At 44.7% G+C, this 19,574-nt stretch overlaps 2 protein-coding genes across 4 annotated transcripts; one reads left to right on the top strand and one right to left on the bottom strand.

Annotated features, from left to right (window-relative positions):
- The first annotated feature begins 139 nt into the window (after positions 1–139).
- On the top strand, positions 140–3,846 carry igbp1 (immunoglobulin (CD79A) binding protein 1). Its single transcript, XM_071506914.1, has 3 exons — positions 140–654; positions 2,584–2,916; positions 3,338–3,846. The coding sequence occupies exons 1-3, from the start codon at positions 178–180 to the stop codon at positions 3,608–3,610; spliced, it is 1,083 nt and encodes a 360-aa protein (XP_071363015.1). The 5' UTR covers positions 140–177; the 3' UTR covers positions 3,611–3,846.
- Positions 3,847–6,748: 2,902 nt separating this feature from the next.
- Positions 6,749–18,517, bottom strand: magt1 (magnesium transporter 1). 3 transcript variants are annotated; one of them, XM_071506917.1, is made up of 10 exons: positions 18,362–18,517; positions 16,132–16,301; positions 15,930–16,047; positions 14,637–14,777; positions 14,407–14,547; positions 9,716–9,805; positions 9,569–9,632; positions 8,714–8,788; positions 8,419–8,509; positions 6,749–8,313 (listed from the first exon to the last, which is right to left on the bottom strand). In XM_071506917.1, the coding sequence occupies exons 1-10, from the start codon at positions 18,440–18,442 to the stop codon at positions 8,298–8,300; spliced, it is 987 nt and encodes a 328-aa protein (XP_071363018.1). In that variant the 5' UTR covers positions 18,443–18,517; the 3' UTR covers positions 6,749–8,297. The 3 variants fall into 3 exon arrangements, with proteins under 3 accessions (XP_071363018.1, XP_071363020.1, XP_071363019.1); XM_071506919.1 differs by lacking the exon at positions 18,362–18,517 and adding an exon at positions 18,117–18,274; XM_071506918.1 differs by lacking the exon at positions 18,362–18,517 and adding an exon at positions 16,987–17,110.
- Positions 18,518–19,574: the final 1,057 nt, after the last annotated feature.

Below are 19,574 nucleotides of genomic sequence, written 5' to 3'. Positions count from 1 at the left end.
TCTGTATTCCTCCTTTGTCCGGGTCGTTAGTCAGTCAGTCAGTTTTGAAAGGAAAGCTGGGGGTGAAAGTCGGGTGTAGTTGTAGTGTTGGCTCTGCAGAGGGCGGTAATTCTCCTTTAAGAACTGCGCTGCGGAAAAATATAAGACAAAGAAGACGGAACCCGGAAATATGACAAGATGGCGGAATGTGAAAATAGCAGCGATGTCAGACAGACACCAAGTTCAGACACAGAACCTCCTAAATTATCCGACCTGCTAGATCGTGGGTGGAAGACGTTTGAAGAGGTGGACGGTACAGACGAGGCCCTGGGCTCGAACAGCGTCCAGGTGAAGGTGAAACGCGGTATCGGTATGTTAGAAGACGCGTCCAGAATGGCGGCTCAGCTCGACCTGTTCAGTCGGAACGAGGAGCTGGAGGAGATCGCCACGGCGGACCTGAAGTACCTGCTGCTGCCCGCTCTCCTAGGAGCGCTGACCATGAAGCAGACCAGCAGAGAGAAACGGCTAGAGGTAGTCCAGACAGCCCGGGCTTACTTCATGGACTTCCTGAGGAGGTGTAAAGAGTATAACATTTCGCAGTTTGAGCTGCCGGCATCGACGGGTGAAGACACAAGTGGTCCAGACGAAGGTTCAGAAAACGGATGTGCAGCCAAGGTGAGTGGTTTAAAGGTTACACAGCATCCAGGACGGAGACCCGCTTGAGTCCGGAACCATCCCATCATGTGCAGGCAGCCAGGTTTGTGCCAGGGCAGCTGTGAGCATCACAATCAGCGGCAGCAGAGGCCTCACTGCTGTAAAAGAAACAACACATGATCTAATGAAAATATTTAACTACATGGCACATGTGTTTGGATCAAATTGCAGGAGAAAGATAATCTCCACCCAGCTCATACAGAACAATAACCCCGTGGTTATTTCTTCACTGCAGATGTGCAGCCCAACAGGAAACAGCTGAAACGGTAAAATCGTTCATACATGACTCAGGATTTCGAGCTGGTAGACATTACAAAAAGGTTGGGCCTCCAGTGGGCTCGCAGAAGATTACATGATGCGAAACAAAATGATGCTACTTGTGTCGTAATCATACTCGAGGCTTTGACTACTCACCAAAGAAAAACACATTCAGTGTTAAAATGGGAAAAAGACACAAAATCACACCCAGTATTCAGACCAGAGACGACAAGCTCTCCTCCCTGGAGTGAATTTCTCAGGGAATTGTTATTCCTTATTCCAGAGACTGCTCTGTGGAGCAGAGTTGATCCCCTGTGGCTACAGTTTGTTTTGGACTAAACTGTCTTAGTTTTGTGTTGATGTACCTGATTAACCTGGAAGAGGCTGAATGAAGGAAGAAGGACAGTTATTTGTTGAGAATACTATTAATGGTTTGTAATAAATCCTGGACAGAATGGCTGATAAAAGAAATACCCAGTGTTGATGATGGTCTGTTTTTTACTATTCATTCATGTAGTTGAATTCAGCATATCTGTTGGCAGTGCTGCCCTGGGTGTTACCAGGTACTTCATATTGTGACTATGCACCTAAACAGAAAGCAGCTGTGACAGTTTGAATTGATACTGATTTATGAAAAATGTTCCTTTAAATTATTGTGGAGCTGGCAGAGGATTCACCTGTATAATGTTGAATAAGTAGAAGTCATAAAGTTATTTAGTCAACAGATTTTTAGCCTCCCGATTTGAGACCAGATGCTCCGTCACATCAGATTTGTGTAGCACGTGTTACTCCTGGTATAGTGTGAGGATACAGACCTGCTATAAACTCGTAACAGGAAGAAAGACTCAGAATCAGATTCAGTAGATGATTGAAGTTGGGTAACAAGTTGTCAACCACATGAGCAGCTTTGTGAGAACGAGCTAATGCTGACAGTGGCAACACTGTTGGTCAGATGACAGTGATGAGACAATGATCCTGACAGAACCACAGACAGACAGAGGTCAATAAACACTCTGAGGGTCATACAACAAAAGCAGACGTAGAAGCAGATGTACCTAATAAACTGATAACTGTCTGTACACTGGGAAATATGAGTAATGAAAAGCAGCAGTGTACAGGTGAGTGACTGACAGATGACTGACAGATGACTGACAGGTGATTGACAGGTGACAGAGGGGGGTTGAAACAGACTGAACAGAGCAGGGATCACTCTTTGTTTTCCAGTCTGGCTTCATTGTGCAGCAGAGACATAAAATCTGCTCTGCCTCGGAATATTTTTAGTTCTTACCAACAGAAAGTCCTGAACAAGTCAAATCATCGTTTTCAACGGATCCTTTGATGATATGAACTGTCACTGCCTGCAAACACTATGGGGGGAGTCTGCAGGAAGTATGAGCCGGTATCAACAGTAGTTTTAGATATATGAGCAGAGAGTGTTGGAGTTCCTGGTGGGACAGTGCTGGTGATTAATCACACACAGACAGAAGGAGCACTGTGACTTCAGTTGACGAGTCAGTGTCTGTCCAGCTTTGCCCCCCACCATTGGAGAAACAATTGACTTCTAAATACATGAGCCTGTATCAGTGTCACTTAGACCTTAGTCTGAACTATGATGTATGCTTCTCGTTCCAGTCCGCCCCCTGCCCGCCAGACCTGGTTTCCATGGCAGCACAGAGACAATCGAAGATTGAACGATACCGTCAGAAGAAGGAGCTGGAGGCCAGACTGTCGGACGTACGGAGAGCAGTGGACAGCGGGAAGGCCGATGATGAGGTCAGCAGAGATTTTTACCTCCTGAACGTGCGGCGGTGGGTCACTGTGTGTCTGGAGGAAATTGAGAGCATCGACCAGGAGGTGGAGATTCTCAAGAAGATGGATGTTCTGAAGCACAGTGCCACCAGGCAGTCGGCTCAGCCAGCCAGGCCTCCCATGAAACCGTTCATCCTCACCAAGGACGCCGTACAGGTGAGACTGTGAGGGTGGCACTGTGGGCGCTGCTGCTCTACCAGCTACATGATATCATTTACTAGTCCCTCTTACACAGACTGTTCAAGGCAGTGTAAGAGGAGCAGGAAAGCTGCTCCTTTATTCTGTTCTGTTTAAAAGGATGGGGCTGGGGTCTTTGTTGTTCTGCCTTTAAGCTGACAGTGAAAGAAGATCCAGAGCAGGATCCTCAGCTGTGTAAAAGGGAAAGCTGGCATGCTCTCTCTCTTCAGGTCATTGAAGAACAGGGGGTCCATTACAGAGTTTGTCCACCAGAGAGCACTGACGAGTTGATTCTGATTGTTTGGCTGGACAGCAGGCAGAACACTGTCCTCTCAGAGGAGGCAGGTTCCATTTCAGAGGTGCAGGCTCTCATGTGATGGTGTGTTTGTTTGGTCCACAGGCTCGAGTCTTCGGGGCTGGTTACCCAAGCCTTCCAACCATGACTGTAGATGACTGGTATGAACAGCACAGGAAACATGGAGCCCTGCCTGACCAGGGGATACCCAGGAGGGTCGCCGTGGAAGACGATGCTGATGCAAAGGAGAGGGAAGAAGAAGAAAAAGAGAGAAAGGCTGAACAGGATGATGAGGAGGCTCTGATGAAAGCCAGGAACTGGGACGACTGGAAGGACAGTCATCGCAGGGGTTATGGAAACCGGCAGAATATGGGTTAACTGATGTTAGCAGAGCGTGTGTCCTTCACACTTCACAGTTCTGATCCCTGAAGCCGTGGGTATGAGAAGGAAACCCACCATAGCATCACCTGGCCAGCTGGCTTACTTCTGATTGGGTTATGTGCAGGTTGACACTACAGTTGATTCTCTCATGTTACAGTCATTTACAGCACATAACCCTCTGTAGTATCGTTGTTCTAACACTCACTGGAGAATAAAGACTGATGAAAAATGTGCACTATCACAACACCAACTTCTATTCTTTGAAACGAATAACACTAACACGTGGTCAGGCCTCACAAACATCTCAAATCAGGACGGAAGATCACTTCCTCCTTTAGTGTAAACGGTCCAATGATCACTAATCAGGAGTTCAGTTGACCGAGTGTCCTATGGGTCATTTACTGAACTCATCAGATGAAGTTATGAAGAAATATTGGATGCTTACTTGCATATACTACCCAGCATGCATTGCATTAAAGTTTAAATTCTCTATTGTATGAAAAAAGTTCAGTGATGAAGGTTTGATATGTTTCTCAGAGGAGTCAGATGATCATTGTCATCAACATCATTTGATTAAAAGAAAATATGTCAGAAATTTTCACTCATGGATTTATAATATCAGCTGGATCAGGTCTTCCATCCTCCGTCTTGTGGTTCTGGTCTTGGAGAGGGACTCTGACATCTGATTTTCAGACCTGCGCTGTTTTAGTTTATATTTGTTATAAAGTTGTGTTTTATCACATCGCTTTAATTTTTCCTATTTCATGATCTGACACAAAAGCTCAGGTAAGGTGGAGTTATTACATCACAGGAGAAATGTGAGGCTGCAACCAACAACTATTTTCATTATCAATACGTCTGAAAGTTATTTCTTCAGTTATCAATCGACTGGTCTGTGAATTAAATGATGAAAATGCCCGTTAAAGCTAAAGTCTGACCAACACAAAGATGTTGACTTTTCTTTACTTCAGTCAGGGAATCATACGTCATAGAACCTAAGGAACCAATCCTGTCAACTTGTGGGGGCGGGGCTAAATACATCTGAAACCTTGTCAGTACCATAGACTGTATATAAAAATGGACGTTGATGCCAATGAAGCCAATGAAGCCAATGCCGAAGTGTCTTAAACCTGCATTCTATCGAATGACCATCAGGGGGCGACTCCACTGGTTGCAAAAAGAAGTCCGATTGTATGGAAGTCGATGAGAAAATGACCCTACTTCTCACCTGGTTTATGACCCCAGTAAACGTTTTCATAACGAGTTTATGGTCTCAATCGCTAGTTTCAAGTCTTCTTCAATACAACATGATTTTTTAAATTATTGTCCCATTTAATTTAGAATAGACGATAAAGTAGGGTATGCATTGGGGCGTGGTTAATGTATGATTGACACATTTTGGCTTGTCAATCAAGAGCAGACCCTTTTAACTATTAACTATTAAAAGTACTTTAACACTTTGTAATAAAGTTTACCTCGACTTATGGAAAATGACTTCAGATTCAGCAGCGCTGCGTAGCCGAAAGATTGATGCAGTTGTCAGGTCGACAGTTTAGGTGGGCGGGCATAGTGACCTCGGCTCTCAGGTCAGCCCCACCCCTCGCTCCTCCTCAGCTCCACCCTCTTCTCCAAATATGGTTTCTTCTGGTTTCAAAAAATCAAGATGGCGGCGGCCAAATTGCAAACTCGAGGCTTCAAAACGGCAATTCGCAAACCAATGGGTGACGTCACGGTGGGTTGCCACCTGGTCAGTACAGAGAGCCAGTGTTAGCATGAGCACAACCACTAACACTGTGTCAGACACTGCCAGTTACAAGCTAACAAACAACAAATAAAAGATGCTAACTACGCTAACCGTTCTGATCCGTCTGCTAATCTCTGATCCTTGTCTCAACAGACTCCTCATCTGAGTCTGGTCTGACTGAGTCTCTCTGAAGTTTCCTCCTCTAACCATCTTCATACTCTCTGCTCTTTCACCTGGACACCTGGAGCCAGCAGGTGGTGGGCGGGGCCAAGGCCTGTTCCAGGTGTATCAATCAGGAGGTCAGAGTAGATGAGCTTCAAACGAGGTTTTTTTTTTTTTTTTTTTTTTACATTTTATGTGGGAAACGTCACGGTGAGGCCAGCTGACATCACAGTGGTGGCTCACCTGGAAAGACGAGGGAGTTAGGTCCAGAGCAGGAAATCTTGTCCTGGGCCAATCATCACCATCTCCCTGAGGACCCTGCACACTTCCAGGTCCCTCAGTGTGGGAGCTGACACTGTGTTAGGGGATGTCAGTAGTCTCCTCTCTCCTCCCCCCACCCCCCCTTTTTTTTTTTTATCTTCTCCTAAACCCAACCGGTCGAGGCAGACGGCCGCCCACCCTGAGCCCGGTTCTGTTGGAGGTTTCTTCCTGTTAAAAGGGAGTTTTTCCTCCCCCCTGTCGCCAAGCGCTGCTCTTTGTGGGAACTGTTGGGTTTTTCTCTGTAACAAAGTAAGGTCTTGACCTCACCCTGTAAAGTGCCTTGAGATAATGTATATTATGATTTGGCGCTATACAAATAAAATTGAATTGAAGTAGGTGGTCCTTCAATGAGTATTCACACTGCTGAAAGACTGTGGCCACATGTGGCAAAGACCACCTCTGAATGTGGTCTGAGTGATCGGATCTCAAATGTGTCTTTGGTGCGTTCACACCTGAACATGGAGCTGTCCACTTGTGATCACATCACCAAGATATATGTTAATACCAGGTCATAACAGGGACATAATCTCCAGACCAGGTGCACCTGAGGATGATCGCCCCCATCCAGTCACCTGGGTGTGACTCCAGTTTTATGAGTATGTGAGTACTACTTTCCTTTGAGAAGGTTCTTAAATGAAGGTGAAGACATTTGCTCTCCAGCTGGCTGCTGTGGGTGGTGAAGCAGTTGTAAACCAGCAGAACATTCACAACACACACACACACAGGAACGTCACACTGACACTCAGAGTTCAGTACAACACAGTGATGAGGCAGACTGAGTCATCACTGACTGCATACATATACTGTGGTCTACACTGAGGAATCACAGAGTCAGCATATTCAACTTTCATGCTGAAATATGATCCTACACTGAATGTCCAGACAAGAGGAAGAGTCAAACACTGAGCAGCAGTTAAGGCACTTTAATATCAGAGATAACCTCAGATCAAATATTTTGTCCTGGTACAACCTGATGAGGCACCACACACGTTTAAAGCACTTCAGTGTTTTACACAACAGAAAAAAAGGACTTCAGATGACAGAACTCTCATCATCTCTGGGGTTAAGAGACAAAAATCATTCTTAAACAACAGTTAGAGGGAAAAGTTAACTTTCTCATTTATCATTTGGCAAGTTGAAGATGGAGTGGGGGATACTGGTGATACTGTAACTACTCTAACTCTGAACAACCTCCATCTACAAGGACTTTATACCATTCAATTCAGAACAGGTTGATAGAAACGCTGTGGGAGGCTGCAGCAATGTTCAAACATTCATCTGAACGCTGTCACGTGTCACTGTAGTGATGAGTCATCAACCTCCAAACTGCTTCCACATAGAAATTACTAGACCATGACTCCTATTATAATCCGTCATGTGATCAGACTGTCCAGTGGCTCAGCAGTGTAAGGACCACAGCTATAGAGCAGCACTCTCTCACACGCGCGCACGCGCACACGCACGCACACACGCACGCACACACACACACACACACACACACACACACACAGGGGGCAAGAATAGACATGGAAAATTAGATGCATACATACACTTATGTGATTATTTACTAAAAGCCATGTATATGTGTGTGTGTGTGTGTGAGATCAGTAAAATCAGTTCATGATTTTTCATAAAATAACTTTTAATGTGTGTTTAAAGTCAGCGAATGAGTCTGTTGATCTGTGATTGAATGTGAGTGACAAAACAAGCAAAAACAGGCACGTTAGTGCACGTAGTTTGACAAGACACACGTGCGCATGCCTGTGTGTGTATGTGTGTGCAACTGTAGTCACAGGATGTGCACACAGATGTGCATGTGTCTGGTTGAGTTGTACTGATCACACACAAACGCACATACAGACACACACATGTGGGACTCTTAGTAAATAATCACAGGTATGTAAACGCTTCATGTCCCCAGTACACACACGCACACACACTAACACACACTAACACACACACACACACACACTTCTATCTTTGTGAGGACACTCTTTGACATAATGCATTCCCTAGACCCTGACCCCCCCAAGACCAGGTCTGAACCCTGAAACAGCCCTGTGTTAGGAAAATACTTTCTCACTACGTAGCATTTACAAGTACACACACACACACACACACACACACACACACACACACACACCACTGAGGCCAGAACCTCACTATGGTCCCGACAGTTTAAACAGTCTTTAGTACAAATTATTTGATATTATGAGGATGAATGAAATTCAGATTGTGATGTAGAAAACAGATTTTGGCACCAGACGGTTCAGGATGCACACCAGTGATGAGGGTCCTGTTGTTGTAAAGGCACAGTGTGTGTCTGTGTGTGTGTGTTGACACACACTCACTCCGTAGATCAGAAGACAAATCATGGCTTCGCAAACAGTCATGTGGCATCGTCACCATGGACACCACCCTGCTTGTTGACAGAACTTCCTGTTGACGTGGTCAGCTCTAACTTATCAGGAAGCTGCAACACAGACAACAAGACTTTTAGCCAATAGGAAACAAGGCTTTGTGTCAGCCAATCACAGCAGGTGAAACAAGACAAACAGACATAAAGGTGAGTCTGTACCTGTATGGATATCCATGGTACTTCGCTCTGAAAATGGACAACAGACAGCTGAAGAACAGCACCACCAGACCGATACCTGCAACACACATGACTGACAGACAGACAGACAGACAGACAGACAGACAGACAGACAGACAGACAGACAGACACACACACACACACAGTTCATATTCGTCATCATATTTCCACATCAGTGATAAACTGAGCTGCTCTTTCTCAGCTCTAAATATTAAAGCTCATTGACTCTGTATTTTAGCGTTGACTGTTGTGTCTTTGTGTGTGTGCGTGCACATACTCTTCCTCTTTCCAATGTCTATGTCAGAGGTGGCAGCCTCACACAGCAGCACGATTCCCATGGTAACAGCAGCGTCTGACGGTGAGGTCAAGGTTCAGACAGCAAGTATGATGCATGACATCAGACAGGTTAACAGCTCCAACCATGAGTCACTTTAGAGGTTTAACAGTGTGAAGCTCATGGACTGAAGCGTGAGGTGCTTCCCTGCAGCTCCTTGTGCATCATGGATGTGCAAGAGACATGACACATGGCAACATCGTGCATCACACAACAGGAGATAAAGAAGGCTCCGACCTGGTGCACCTGACTTATCCAAACGTGAAGCATGTTATCAGCTCACTCTGCTTGTGTGATGTATATAGAGCATATGACTCTCTGGACAATCAGTCTCAAAATAAGAGTGAAATACTGCACCACTGACTTCAGACCATGTTTTTATTCTCAATCACTTACTGCTGATAACAGAAGACAACGATGCACCAACAATGACTCCGACCACACCTCATTTTAAGACGAACACACCCATGGGTGCTCAGATGGGCTCAAGTTTATTTGCTACGTATACAAAGTGAGTGCTGGACGGGAAAAGGACAACTGTGTCGGTCTGAAACTAACAAAGACAATTGTGTTGCACTTTGTGCCGGGTGTAAGATGCAAGATGTAACACGCAGTGTGAAACTGGTGATATGATTTAAATATTTAAATCAACACCACAGCAAAGCTGGAGGAGGAGCACAGCTGACACCAGCAGGCTGACACTAACTTCATTTGGTTTTCTGGTTTTTGTCTGTGTGTGGTAAAGTGTCTCAGTTCAGTGCATTGTGAGTCAGTGTGTGTGAGTCAGCTGAAGGATACTGAAGAGCAGGACGATGTGAGTCTCAGCCACAAACTGGGCCTGACTGCTGCCGTGGATGTAGCTCTGAGAACAACAGGACAGTTAAACATCACAGAGAGTCATGGCAAACATCACACTATCCAGGGTCTGTTGTGTTTCTGACTTACAACTTGTCCAGTGCTGGGGTTCTTGTGTGCATATGGTGGTCCTCTGATGTGGTTCCACATCTGGCCAGAAGTCATGATCAGGACAAAGCACTGACACACACAGAGAAACACAAAAGGTCAGGATGTATTCCAGACAACCTGGGCTGGAGACTTCACAAATTCAATATGTGCAATTTTTTATCAGAATCAGAATCAGAATCAGAATCAGTTTTATTGCCAAGTATGTTTTCACATACAAGGAATTTTTTCTGGTGATTGGTGCAATTGATCAGCAACAGTGGGGCTCTCTAGCCTTGTTGATGAGGCTAATAGCAGATGGGAAGAAGCTATTTTTGTGGCGAGAGGTTTTGGTCCTGAAGGACCGCAGCCTCCTGCCAGAGGGGAGTGTCTCAAAGAGTTTGTGTCCAGGGTGGGAGGAGTCAGCTACAATCTTCCCTGCACGCCTCAGAGTCCTTGAGGTGTACAGGTCCTGGAGGGACGGAAGATTGCAGCCAATCACCTTCTCAGCAGAGTGGATGATACGCTGCAGTCTGTTATTGTCCCTCTCCGTGGCAGCAGCGTACCAGATGGTGATGGAGGAGGTGAGGATGGACTCAATGATGGAGGTGTAGAAGTTCACCATCATAGTCCTTGGCAGGTTGAACTTCTTCAATTGCCTCAGGAAATACATCCTCTGCTGAGCTTTTTTGATGAGGGAGCTGATGTTTAGCTCCCATTTGAGATCCTGTGTGATGGTGGTTCCCAAGAAGCGAAAATGCTCCACGGTAGCCACGGGGGAGTCACACAGGGAGATGGGGGTGGGTGGGGCTGGGCTCTTCCTGAAGTCCACTATCATCTCCACTGTCTTCAGAGCGTTTAGCTCTAGGTTGTTCTGCCTGCACCAGGTCACCAGACGCTCAGTCTCCCACCTGTAGGCAGACTCATCGCCATCAGAGATGAGTCCAATGAGAGTGGTGTCGTCTGCAAACTTCAGGAGCTTGACAGACTGATGGCTGGAGGTGCAGGTGTTGGTGTACAGGGAGAAGAGCAGAGGAGAAAGAACGCAGCCTTGTGGGGATCCAGTGCTGATGGTCTGGGAGTCAGACACGTGCTTTCCTAGCTTCACGTGCTGCCTCCTGTCAGACAGGAAGTCAGTGATCCACCTGCAGGTGGAGTCAGGCACGCTCAGCTGGGAGAGCTTGTCCTGCAGCAGAGCCGGGATGATGGTGTTGAAGGCAGAGCTGAAGTCCACAAACAGGATCCTGGCATAGGTCCCTGAGGAGTCCAGGTGCTGGAGGATGAAATGGAGAGCCACGTTGACGGCGTCGTCTACAGACCTGTTGGCTCTGTAGGCGAACTGCAGGGGGTCCAGGAGTGGGTCAGTGATGGATTTGAGGTGGGACAGGACAAGGCGCTCAAATGATTTCATGACCACAGAGGTCAGGGCAATGGGTCTGTAGTCATTTAGTCCTGTGGGCCTTGGTTTTTTGGGGACAGGGATGATGGTGGAGGATTTGAAGCAGGCTGGCACGTGGCAGGTCTCCAGTGAGGTGTTGAAGATGTCCGTGAACACCGGAGACAGCTGATCAGCACAGTGCTTCAGGGATGATGGAGAGACAGAGTCAGGACCGGCTGCTTTGCGGGGGTTCTGCTTCTTAAAAAGCCTGTTGACATCTCTCTCCAGGATAGAGAGAGACGTTCCTTTGGTAGGGGAGGAGGGGGGTTCTGATGTGGCTCTGATGTGGAGGTTAGTGTCAGGCTTGTCCCACTGTCTTTCAAAGCGGCAGTAGAACTCATTCAGATCGTTGGCCAGACGGAAGTCATTAATGGAGTGGGGGGGTTTAGGTTTGTAGTTTGTGATCTTTCTTTATTTCATTCACCGTGTCATACACCTGCCTGTCTGTGAATTATATTCATTAATTCACTTATTATACTAATAGTATACAAAGAGTTCATCTCTCTTTACTGTTCCTCTACACTTTTTCATTATGTGCCTGTAACAGCAGTTTCACCAGAGGTTCCAGATGTTAATGTCATTACATAATCCCAGTCTGTTGAGCAGCAGCTGCTCATCTGTGTGTAACACTGAGCTAAATGAGCAGTGGAGAGCCTCAGCCAGCAGCTGAGTTTCCATGCTTTTATTCTGAAATGAAACCAAATGTTGTTCTGTATTTGAATTGCTTTAATATGTTAAATATGATCACATATTGTATCTGTTGTGTTCATTCTTGTAAACAAATCAAACAATCATTACTCATTTGTGGGAAAGTTATTCATTTGTGCTGTTGAACTTTGGTCATGTGACCAGGAACAAGCTCAGAGAGACGATGGCTGCTGCTGCATTAACCACACACTTAGAATCAACAGCACAACAGGGTGTCAACTCTTAATGAAGTAAACGATCCCTTGATTACCATCGTTTGTAGGGGTCGACCAATTATCGGCCTGGCTGATTATTGGAGTGTGAAACACCACGTAGCTCCTGTGAGCTATTTCCATCATGAAAAGCCCGGTTTCCCAGTTACACTGCTGACAGTGTCTGAATAACAAACCTTACTATGGTGATAACGTGAGCGTGCAGTATTACCTGTAATGACCAAGTGTTAATAACATGATGTAGCGGCAACAGCTTATGTTGCAACAGGGACTTATTTGCGCTTCCATGCTGCTTATCTTACTTAGTTACATTACAGTACTTACATTACTCATCCCTATGAAATGGTGTTTTCACATGTTACATGTAATGTTAGCTGACAACAACGTGGAGTCTCTTACTGCTAATTGAATGTGTTACCAAATGTCCATATAAATGACCAGAGAAAAAAGAATAAAAGGCTGTGCCGTTATTTCTTGCACTTAGCTCATAAGAGGGCAGTTCCAGAATCCTCAGGGAGCTCATTTTATTTATTCACATTTAAATATTGATAAACATTAAAGACATTTAAACAAAGTTTTGTGTTTGAGTTTGTAAAATTCCAAATTTTTACAGATTTTCATTTTTACTGTAAATGCATATTGGTTCCAAATATTGGTTATTGGCCTCATTAACTTGTAACAATTGGTATCGATATCGGCCCTGAAAAACCAATATTGGTCGACCTCTTATCGTTTCTGTGCTTCTCTTCATCTATCTCAGCTTTTGCTGCCACAGACAGACTACATGCTGTCCTGGCTTCTGACAGATGTGTGTGTTTCCTATAATAACACAATCAGTCTTTTCTGATGTGAACTATGGTGTTCTAGGTCCACTGCCTTTCTTTTTTTATATGTCACCTCTTGGTCATTCACTCCTGGTGATTCATTTGAGCAGGTGTGAAAATAGTAATTGCATTCAGGTGTGGACCAAAACAAGCGTGGAGGTGGTCTCGGTCCGTTCTCAAACAAACTCTGGATCAGTTTGTTTTTGGTGTGATAGGGTTCTGAACTCGTTCTGAACTCACTCTGACCCCGCCAGCAGGTGAACTTGCAGGTTTGAGCTGGACGATCAGACGTGATGTTAACATGTCATTGTACATCCTCAACATCAGCTCCATCTTTCTCAAACGTCTCCCAGCAGGGAGTCCTCACAGAGTCACAGTCTGTGCAGCATCATGACGACGTACTGAAGTGAATCTATGTTCTGGTGTTAGATAGTCTGTAGACAAACTCCTCAGATACACATTAGAGCTGTGAAGAAATGTCATTTCTGACACTGAGCTATGTTGCATAGGACGTCACAGTCCAGACTGCAGGACCTTCTTCCTGTGTTTACTTCCTGCTCCTGCCAGACCTCCTACCAGAAAACAAACTGAACCAAGAGGAAATTTACAAGTTTACAGACTCATCAACTGAATCAGACCAGAGCAAATAAACTTCAGGTGTGGAAACACCCTTAATCTCCACTGCTACACTGCCGATACTTCGCGGATGATGTCATAGTCAGCTGTACCTGTTAGGTCAGACAACCTTAATGATGTCACATCATTTCCTGCTCCCTCACTCAGACAAAACTAAGCTCCTGGTCTGGCCCGACACAGATGTTTGATCCCTCCCTCTCCTCCAATCAGCACATTAAAGACCACCTTATGTAATATTTGTGCACCATATTTAGCTTCCAGACTTTAAGGTCTAACAACGCTCTCAGAACACAGGGCTCCTGTCTGTCATCAGGCTGTAGGGTCTTTTCCCATCAGACCCCTCTCCTCTGTGAGGCTCAGCTCCTGTCTGCCTTTTATATTCATCATGTACATTCATAGGTGAAATATAAAGAGAGAAAGCAGTGGACCTAATTTTATCATCCTGGTTGTTCGCTCTGTAAGGTTGCCATTTTGCTCTACAACGTTTCTTCCACCTTTTTTATCCTGAGGTGTTTTTGGAGAATTTTTCCTGAGTCAGGGTCTAAGGACAGAGGAAGCCGTGTCCTGTACATATCGTTAAGACTTGGAGGAAAATTTGTGATATTGGGCAACATAAATAAAACTGACTTACCTTAACACACAAACTACACACTGAAGTTAGTGCTAGCTGGCACTGTTGCTAACACGTCTACCCCAGTCTTTGCAGACCCAAAGAAAGAATGAAAAAACATTTGTCATCAGTCAACTGTCTCCAGTGTTGTAAATGAGAGTTTGACCCCAGAGCTTCTGTAAATCCTGTTTCCCTGTGCTACCAGTGATTCATACTGAGCACTAAGTGCATCAATGTACACATGTATGTGTGTTGGCTGTTGTTACCAGAGCAGAGAAGGCCCAGACATTCTTGTTGAAGAGAAACTCCAGATTGTGTCTTCGTAGGTACGCCAGTCCTCCAATCACAGCCAGGAGGAAGCCCAGCAGCAGAGGCCCAGCGTAGTTGGGAGGACGGATGACACGGATCTGAAACAGACAAACAAGACCGTAATCATCAGAGGCTCCGATTATCCTGGTCACTCGGACACAGGCTTCATGATGTGGTTCACACCAACCTGCACGTCGGTCCTGTCTGCCACCCATCTGGCCAGCTGCTCGGCTGCGAAGCCTCTGACCTGCAGCTCATAGGTATCAGACCTGCGAGGTTTCCCTTTGGATGGGAAGTGGAGGAAGGTCGGAGCAGAGTTCATATTCAGCTGCAACACAAACACAATGAAAACACTCAGGATGCATCACAGTGACATCAGTAGTTCTTCATCTGATCCTGTCTCACAGAGTCGACTTTCAACATCTGGAAGTAACTAAAGTTAAAAATAACCAGGAGCTGTTTACTGACAATTCCTTTGACTTAGGGTGACATACATCGACAGTATCTTTCACCATTCATCAAAAGATCCTCTGAGCACCTGGACTGTAGCACTGCGCCTCCAGCTGCACCTGCACTTACTGAGGATGAATCCAGTGAACCTGAACCTCCATTTTCATTTAGTGATATGTTTCATTCAAACTCTGGTCTGTGTCAGTGAGCATGTTTGTGTCCCTGCCAGGAAACGTATCCTGGTTATGATCATATTCAGGATGTGATTATCCTGTCTCCTCACTGTCAGCTTTGTACTGAGCTGTAGGTTTTACTCCTGTCTAATCCATTATCTTTTCTGATTCTACTTACATTACTCATCTTGGAGTACACTCAGCCACAATGCACCTGCATTTAAGTTAATAAATCAGCTCAGATATGTCTGACAATTACAAAGCTCTGCATTAAAACAATATAACCTGCATCACAGTTTCCGTTTATAGTTTCCTACACGGTGTTCCACAGTGTTTAATATCTTATCCAAACAGGATGTTGATATGACTTTTGAGCCCTCAGCAGAAACGTGTGGTTCACCTGCAAAATGTCACTGAAATAGATGCAAAACATCAGTTGGTGAAACTAAAGGCAGTTGTCCCTGCTTTAGGGGGTGGTGGGGTCACTTCTCTTCCTTGTGCACAGTATTCTACCTAATGTGCTACAGCACTGTCATATCGAAGTCGAGCTTCCTTCCCTGTTTTTCATTGCAGATTTTTGAACGTATTTGAAAATGTCAGCAGCAGTGAGCTCTACATATGAAAATCTCTGGTATGGTTCTATAAAGTGCAGAAAAACTAACACTTTCACTTCAAAGCAAGACTTTTTCATTGCTGTGTAAGGTTCTGCAGGTTTTCAGTCCAACACACTAGCAGCTCAGTTTAGAGAACCTGCTGACCAGTGAGAACAGCTGCTCTTAGACCTCAGTCACACACTCTCTGTTTTCTGGTGTTAATGTGTGACTGGCAGACTTTCAGACAACAATCTGTTGTCTCACCATCTGAAAGACGTCTGAGCCTTCATCAAAATCGACAGATGCAAAGAAGACTTTGTTGGTAAAGGCAGAGGAATAACGCCAGGAGTTAGCCAGCACCTGGAACTCCTCGTCTGCTTGTCTGAAATGAAAAAACACATTTAAATTCTTCCTTTGAACAGACAACAGCAGCAGCAGTGCTGTTCCTCCTGCTCCTGCCTCTTACCTGCAGACCCCACACTGTCTCTGCGGCTGCAGTGCTGTGAACATGATGACCACCGAGTAGTTTCTGGGAGGAGCCTTGACGAAGCGACGGAACTTATCTCCATTCATCCTGATGACTGAACGCTTGGAGGCCCACTCCATCATCTGAGTCACCTTCTCCGACAGCAGAGTCTACACAGGACAGACAGTGTGTTAGGCACAGAAACAGGGGGACAGATGGGAAAACCCAGGAGCCGTCGTCAGACTGCTGGCTCCCTACAGTGAAGACAGAAACAACACAGATATGTCAGATAAGAGACTAAGTGTAATGTAAAATACCTGACTCCACACAGCAAACAATTCACTCATACACATAAGAACAAACCAAAATACATCCATGTAAAGATTGTTTAAAAACGTCACCTGAGCAGATGTTCTACAGCCACTGGAATAAAACCACATCTGTTTTACAGTCAGTAAAACAGTCTGAATCATAATCCTGACTTCCTGTCCTTAATGTCTTTAAATAGTCTTTGACTTAAATTAGTCATTAAAGTCCTGTGTAGGGTCAGTGATAATAGGGCTGGGCGATATGGACCAAAATTCATATCTCGATATTTTTTAGCTGAATGGCGATATACGATATATATCTCGACATTTTTTTCCGTGTAATAACAAAGCAGACAGTCCTAGTTTGAAGCCACATGGGCCAGCCACTTTTAATAACATTCAGCAGCTGCACAGGATTAACATGCACATTAAATGGTGCAGAAAAAAACAGCATATATTAAATTAAGAAACTTCTTGAATAAAATAAAAAAAACGCGTCTTTCTGTTCCACATCTGCCACTTTAAATCCAAACCACCTCCAAATTACCGAGCCAGTTGTTTTTCTTTTGCTAACCAGTTCTTCATCGTCCCCTGCGTCCGTTTTGCTCTTCTCCGTCTCCATCTCGTTTACGCCGCCATCCGTCTACTCAGTGTGCGGGGGGTGGGGGTGGGGCCATGTAGGTAGTGAAGAGGTGAGGGGTCGTGGCATGTGTTGTGAGGGGTGGGGCGTCATGGCATGCGCGTAGAGAGAGGCCGGGAGAAGCTGAGTTTGACAGTGATGAACTCACGTCTTGCTTTATGGCATAATAAGCGCTGTATCGATATAAACGATATGACATCATTCTCTATCGCGCATGAAAAAATATCGATATAAATTAAAAACTCGACATATCGCCCAGCCCTAAGTGATAATCATGTCTAGCAACCTGCACTACAAAGTACTGATCGTCCTTTCAACAAAACATTCTTCACGAAAGATAGCAATAAGGGATAAACGTCATTCTGAAGTGCTGGTTTTATACCTACGTAAAGAAGGTTTGGTAGTTTGTCAACTGAGTCATGTGAGGAAAGTATGGATGATTACTGATAAGAGCCAAAACACTAATTATTCTCTAATTACAGTTTTTCAAACTGAAAATTCACACGATAAATCTGAGGTGTCCATGAGATGCATTGTGAGATATGTTAAGAAACAAACAAAAAAGCAAACAAGCAAAAACAAAGTTCTGCTATCTGAACTCCTATGTCCAGTTTCTGCTTCTGTTGTGAAAAAAAACCTTCTCTGGGCCTGAAACATTCAAATGGAACAAATGTGAAACTAAGGTGAATGAATCTGATGTCAGGAGGGAAATTAAACAAGACTTCACTATAGTGCTGGCCTACATTTGACTAAAATCCAACACGGATCCTGGATTTTTTTTTTTTTATTAGTTGCTTCCTCTATCATTGTTAGTGATTGATTATTATTGTGGGGTGGGGGGCGTTAACTTCTTCCGGTTAGTGAAAGGGGGGTGTCAGAAACAGTCCGAGAACCACTGGGTTAGTTGATCATGAGAATAATGGTTAGCTGCAGCCCTGATAGCTACGTTTATCAGTCTGTGGAGCATGGTTTCACCTGCTGTGTTTAGTTGACGTTAGCTAACGTGACCTGAGCGGGTACCGGACTCGCGGTCTCACCTGGACAAGTTCAGCGGCACAACTTCTGCTTCACGAACGTCGTCAGCCTCTGTGGCTAACACATGTCATTTGTCTAACTCTAGTTCTTTACTTTGTACCATCCGCAGCCACACGCTAGCTCATCTCTGCTCAGTTAGCTTAGCTCCTCAGACTCACACGGCTCACAGACAACTTTGAAAGCGTCTCAGACTTTTCATCCAGGGTTTGTGAATTTTATGAGCTTGGTGTTGCTAAAGGTGTGTTACCTCCTTCTTCTTCTGAGCGTCGGCGGGGTCATGGTAGAAAACGAAGAGGACAAACAGCGAAATGAAAAGTTTTCCAAACATTCTGCAACAGCTCCGACTACACACGACACATCCTCCTGTCAGCTCGCTATTGGTCCGCTGTCAGCCAATCACAGCGAGCTGTCACTCTGCTGCGGCTTTTTTCTGTCAAACTTTATTCACATAGCCTGTGCAGAGCATTGACACAGCAACAAGATGCTAATGAAGAAAACAGACATTTGATGTGAAGCTCAAAATAACAACTGAGACACAAGGTCATGAAGTTTCTGGGCTTTTTGTTTAACTTAAAACTTTAAAGTTTAAAGTGAAGTGAAGTGAAGTCTATGAGTGCAAAGCACTGGTTGGATTTCTTCACATTTATGCACATGATTTGAATATTTACCTAGTAATACTACTAAACTGATTGACTGAGATATTTAACTGTAATTTATCATAGTACCATTGAAATCATTGGACCTGAGCTTCCAAAGGAGCACAAAACAGAAGCACAAAAGCTACTGGTAAATGCTCTGAGTACCAGAGAGGAAGCACTGCTGGCCTTGAAATCCATACCACCAAGAAGGCCCCAGGACCAAAATACTAGTCATGCATTTGGAAAAAAGTGCTAACTTACATTTTTAAGGAGGACCACATTGCTTTTATTGAGGGTCATAAATCATGTGATAGTGCTTTCACTCACCTTCACCTTACAAGGGTTTCCTAAACCAGCCTCTGTACCTCGGTTATTGCAAAACCAGTTTTCTTGTAACCTTGATATTTGTTTCCATATTCATTTACTTGTGATGTTACCTTTCTCTGTTGTAGGGGGTGCTGCAGGTTGGGGATGGAGATAATGCCCATTATCTGCCCCCACGCCACTGACAGCTGGGGTCAGAGGTACTATGTCTTCAGGTTGTCTGTCTGTCCATCCCATTCTCCTGAACGAGATATCTCTGTAACGCCTTCAGGGAAATTTTTCAAGTTTAGCACAAACACAAAAACCGATTAGATTTTGGTGGTCAAAGGTCAAAGTTCAAGGTCACAGTGATCTAACATTCTTGTGAATATGATATATCAGGAACACCCAGAAGGAATTTCATTACATCTTGAGCAACAAGATGTATGTTGCTGTAACATTTCATTACATCACACATACACTTGGACTTAAGGATGAACTAATTAGAATTTGGTCAAA

This window comes from Trachinotus anak, unplaced genomic scaffold, assembly GCF_046630095.1.
Source record: "Trachinotus anak isolate AG129_WGS33_773 ecotype Australia unplaced genomic scaffold, CSIRO_AGI_Tana_v1 ptg000021l, whole genome shotgun sequence".
NCBI lineage: Eukaryota > Metazoa > Chordata > Actinopteri > Carangiformes > Carangidae > Trachinotus > Trachinotus anak.
The sequence above is the reverse complement of the archived record's forward strand: the minus strand, read 5'-3'. Positions and strand labels throughout refer to the sequence as shown.

What these genes read in the sequence shown, in the direction of transcription:
- magt1 (XM_071506917.1), bottom strand. Translation starts at nt 18,442, where the DNA reads ATGTTTGGAAAACTTTTCATTTCGCTGTTTGTCCTCTTCGTTTTCTAC. An exon ending in ACGCTCAGAAGAAGAAGGAG is followed by an intron (nt 16,302 to 18,361) that starts GTAACACACCTT and finishes TGTCCTGTGTAG; the next exon opens with ACTCTGCTGTCGGAGAAGGT. An exon ending in ACCCCAGCACTGGACAAGTT is followed by an intron (nt 9,633 to 9,715) that starts GTAAGTCAGAAA and finishes TGTTGTTCTCAG; the next exon opens with AGCTACATCCACGGCAGCAG.
- igbp1 (XM_071506914.1), top strand. Translation starts at nt 178, where the DNA reads ATGGCGGAATGTGAAAATAGCAGCGATGTCAGACAGACACCAAGTTCA. An exon ending in AAAACGGATGTGCAGCCAAG is followed by an intron (nt 655 to 2,583) that starts GTGAGTGGTTTA and finishes TTCTCGTTCCAG; the next exon opens with TCCGCCCCCTGCCCGCCAGA. An exon ending in TCACCAAGGACGCCGTACAG is followed by an intron (nt 2,917 to 3,337) that starts GTGAGACTGTGA and finishes TTTGGTCCACAG; the next exon opens with GCTCGAGTCTTCGGGGCTGG.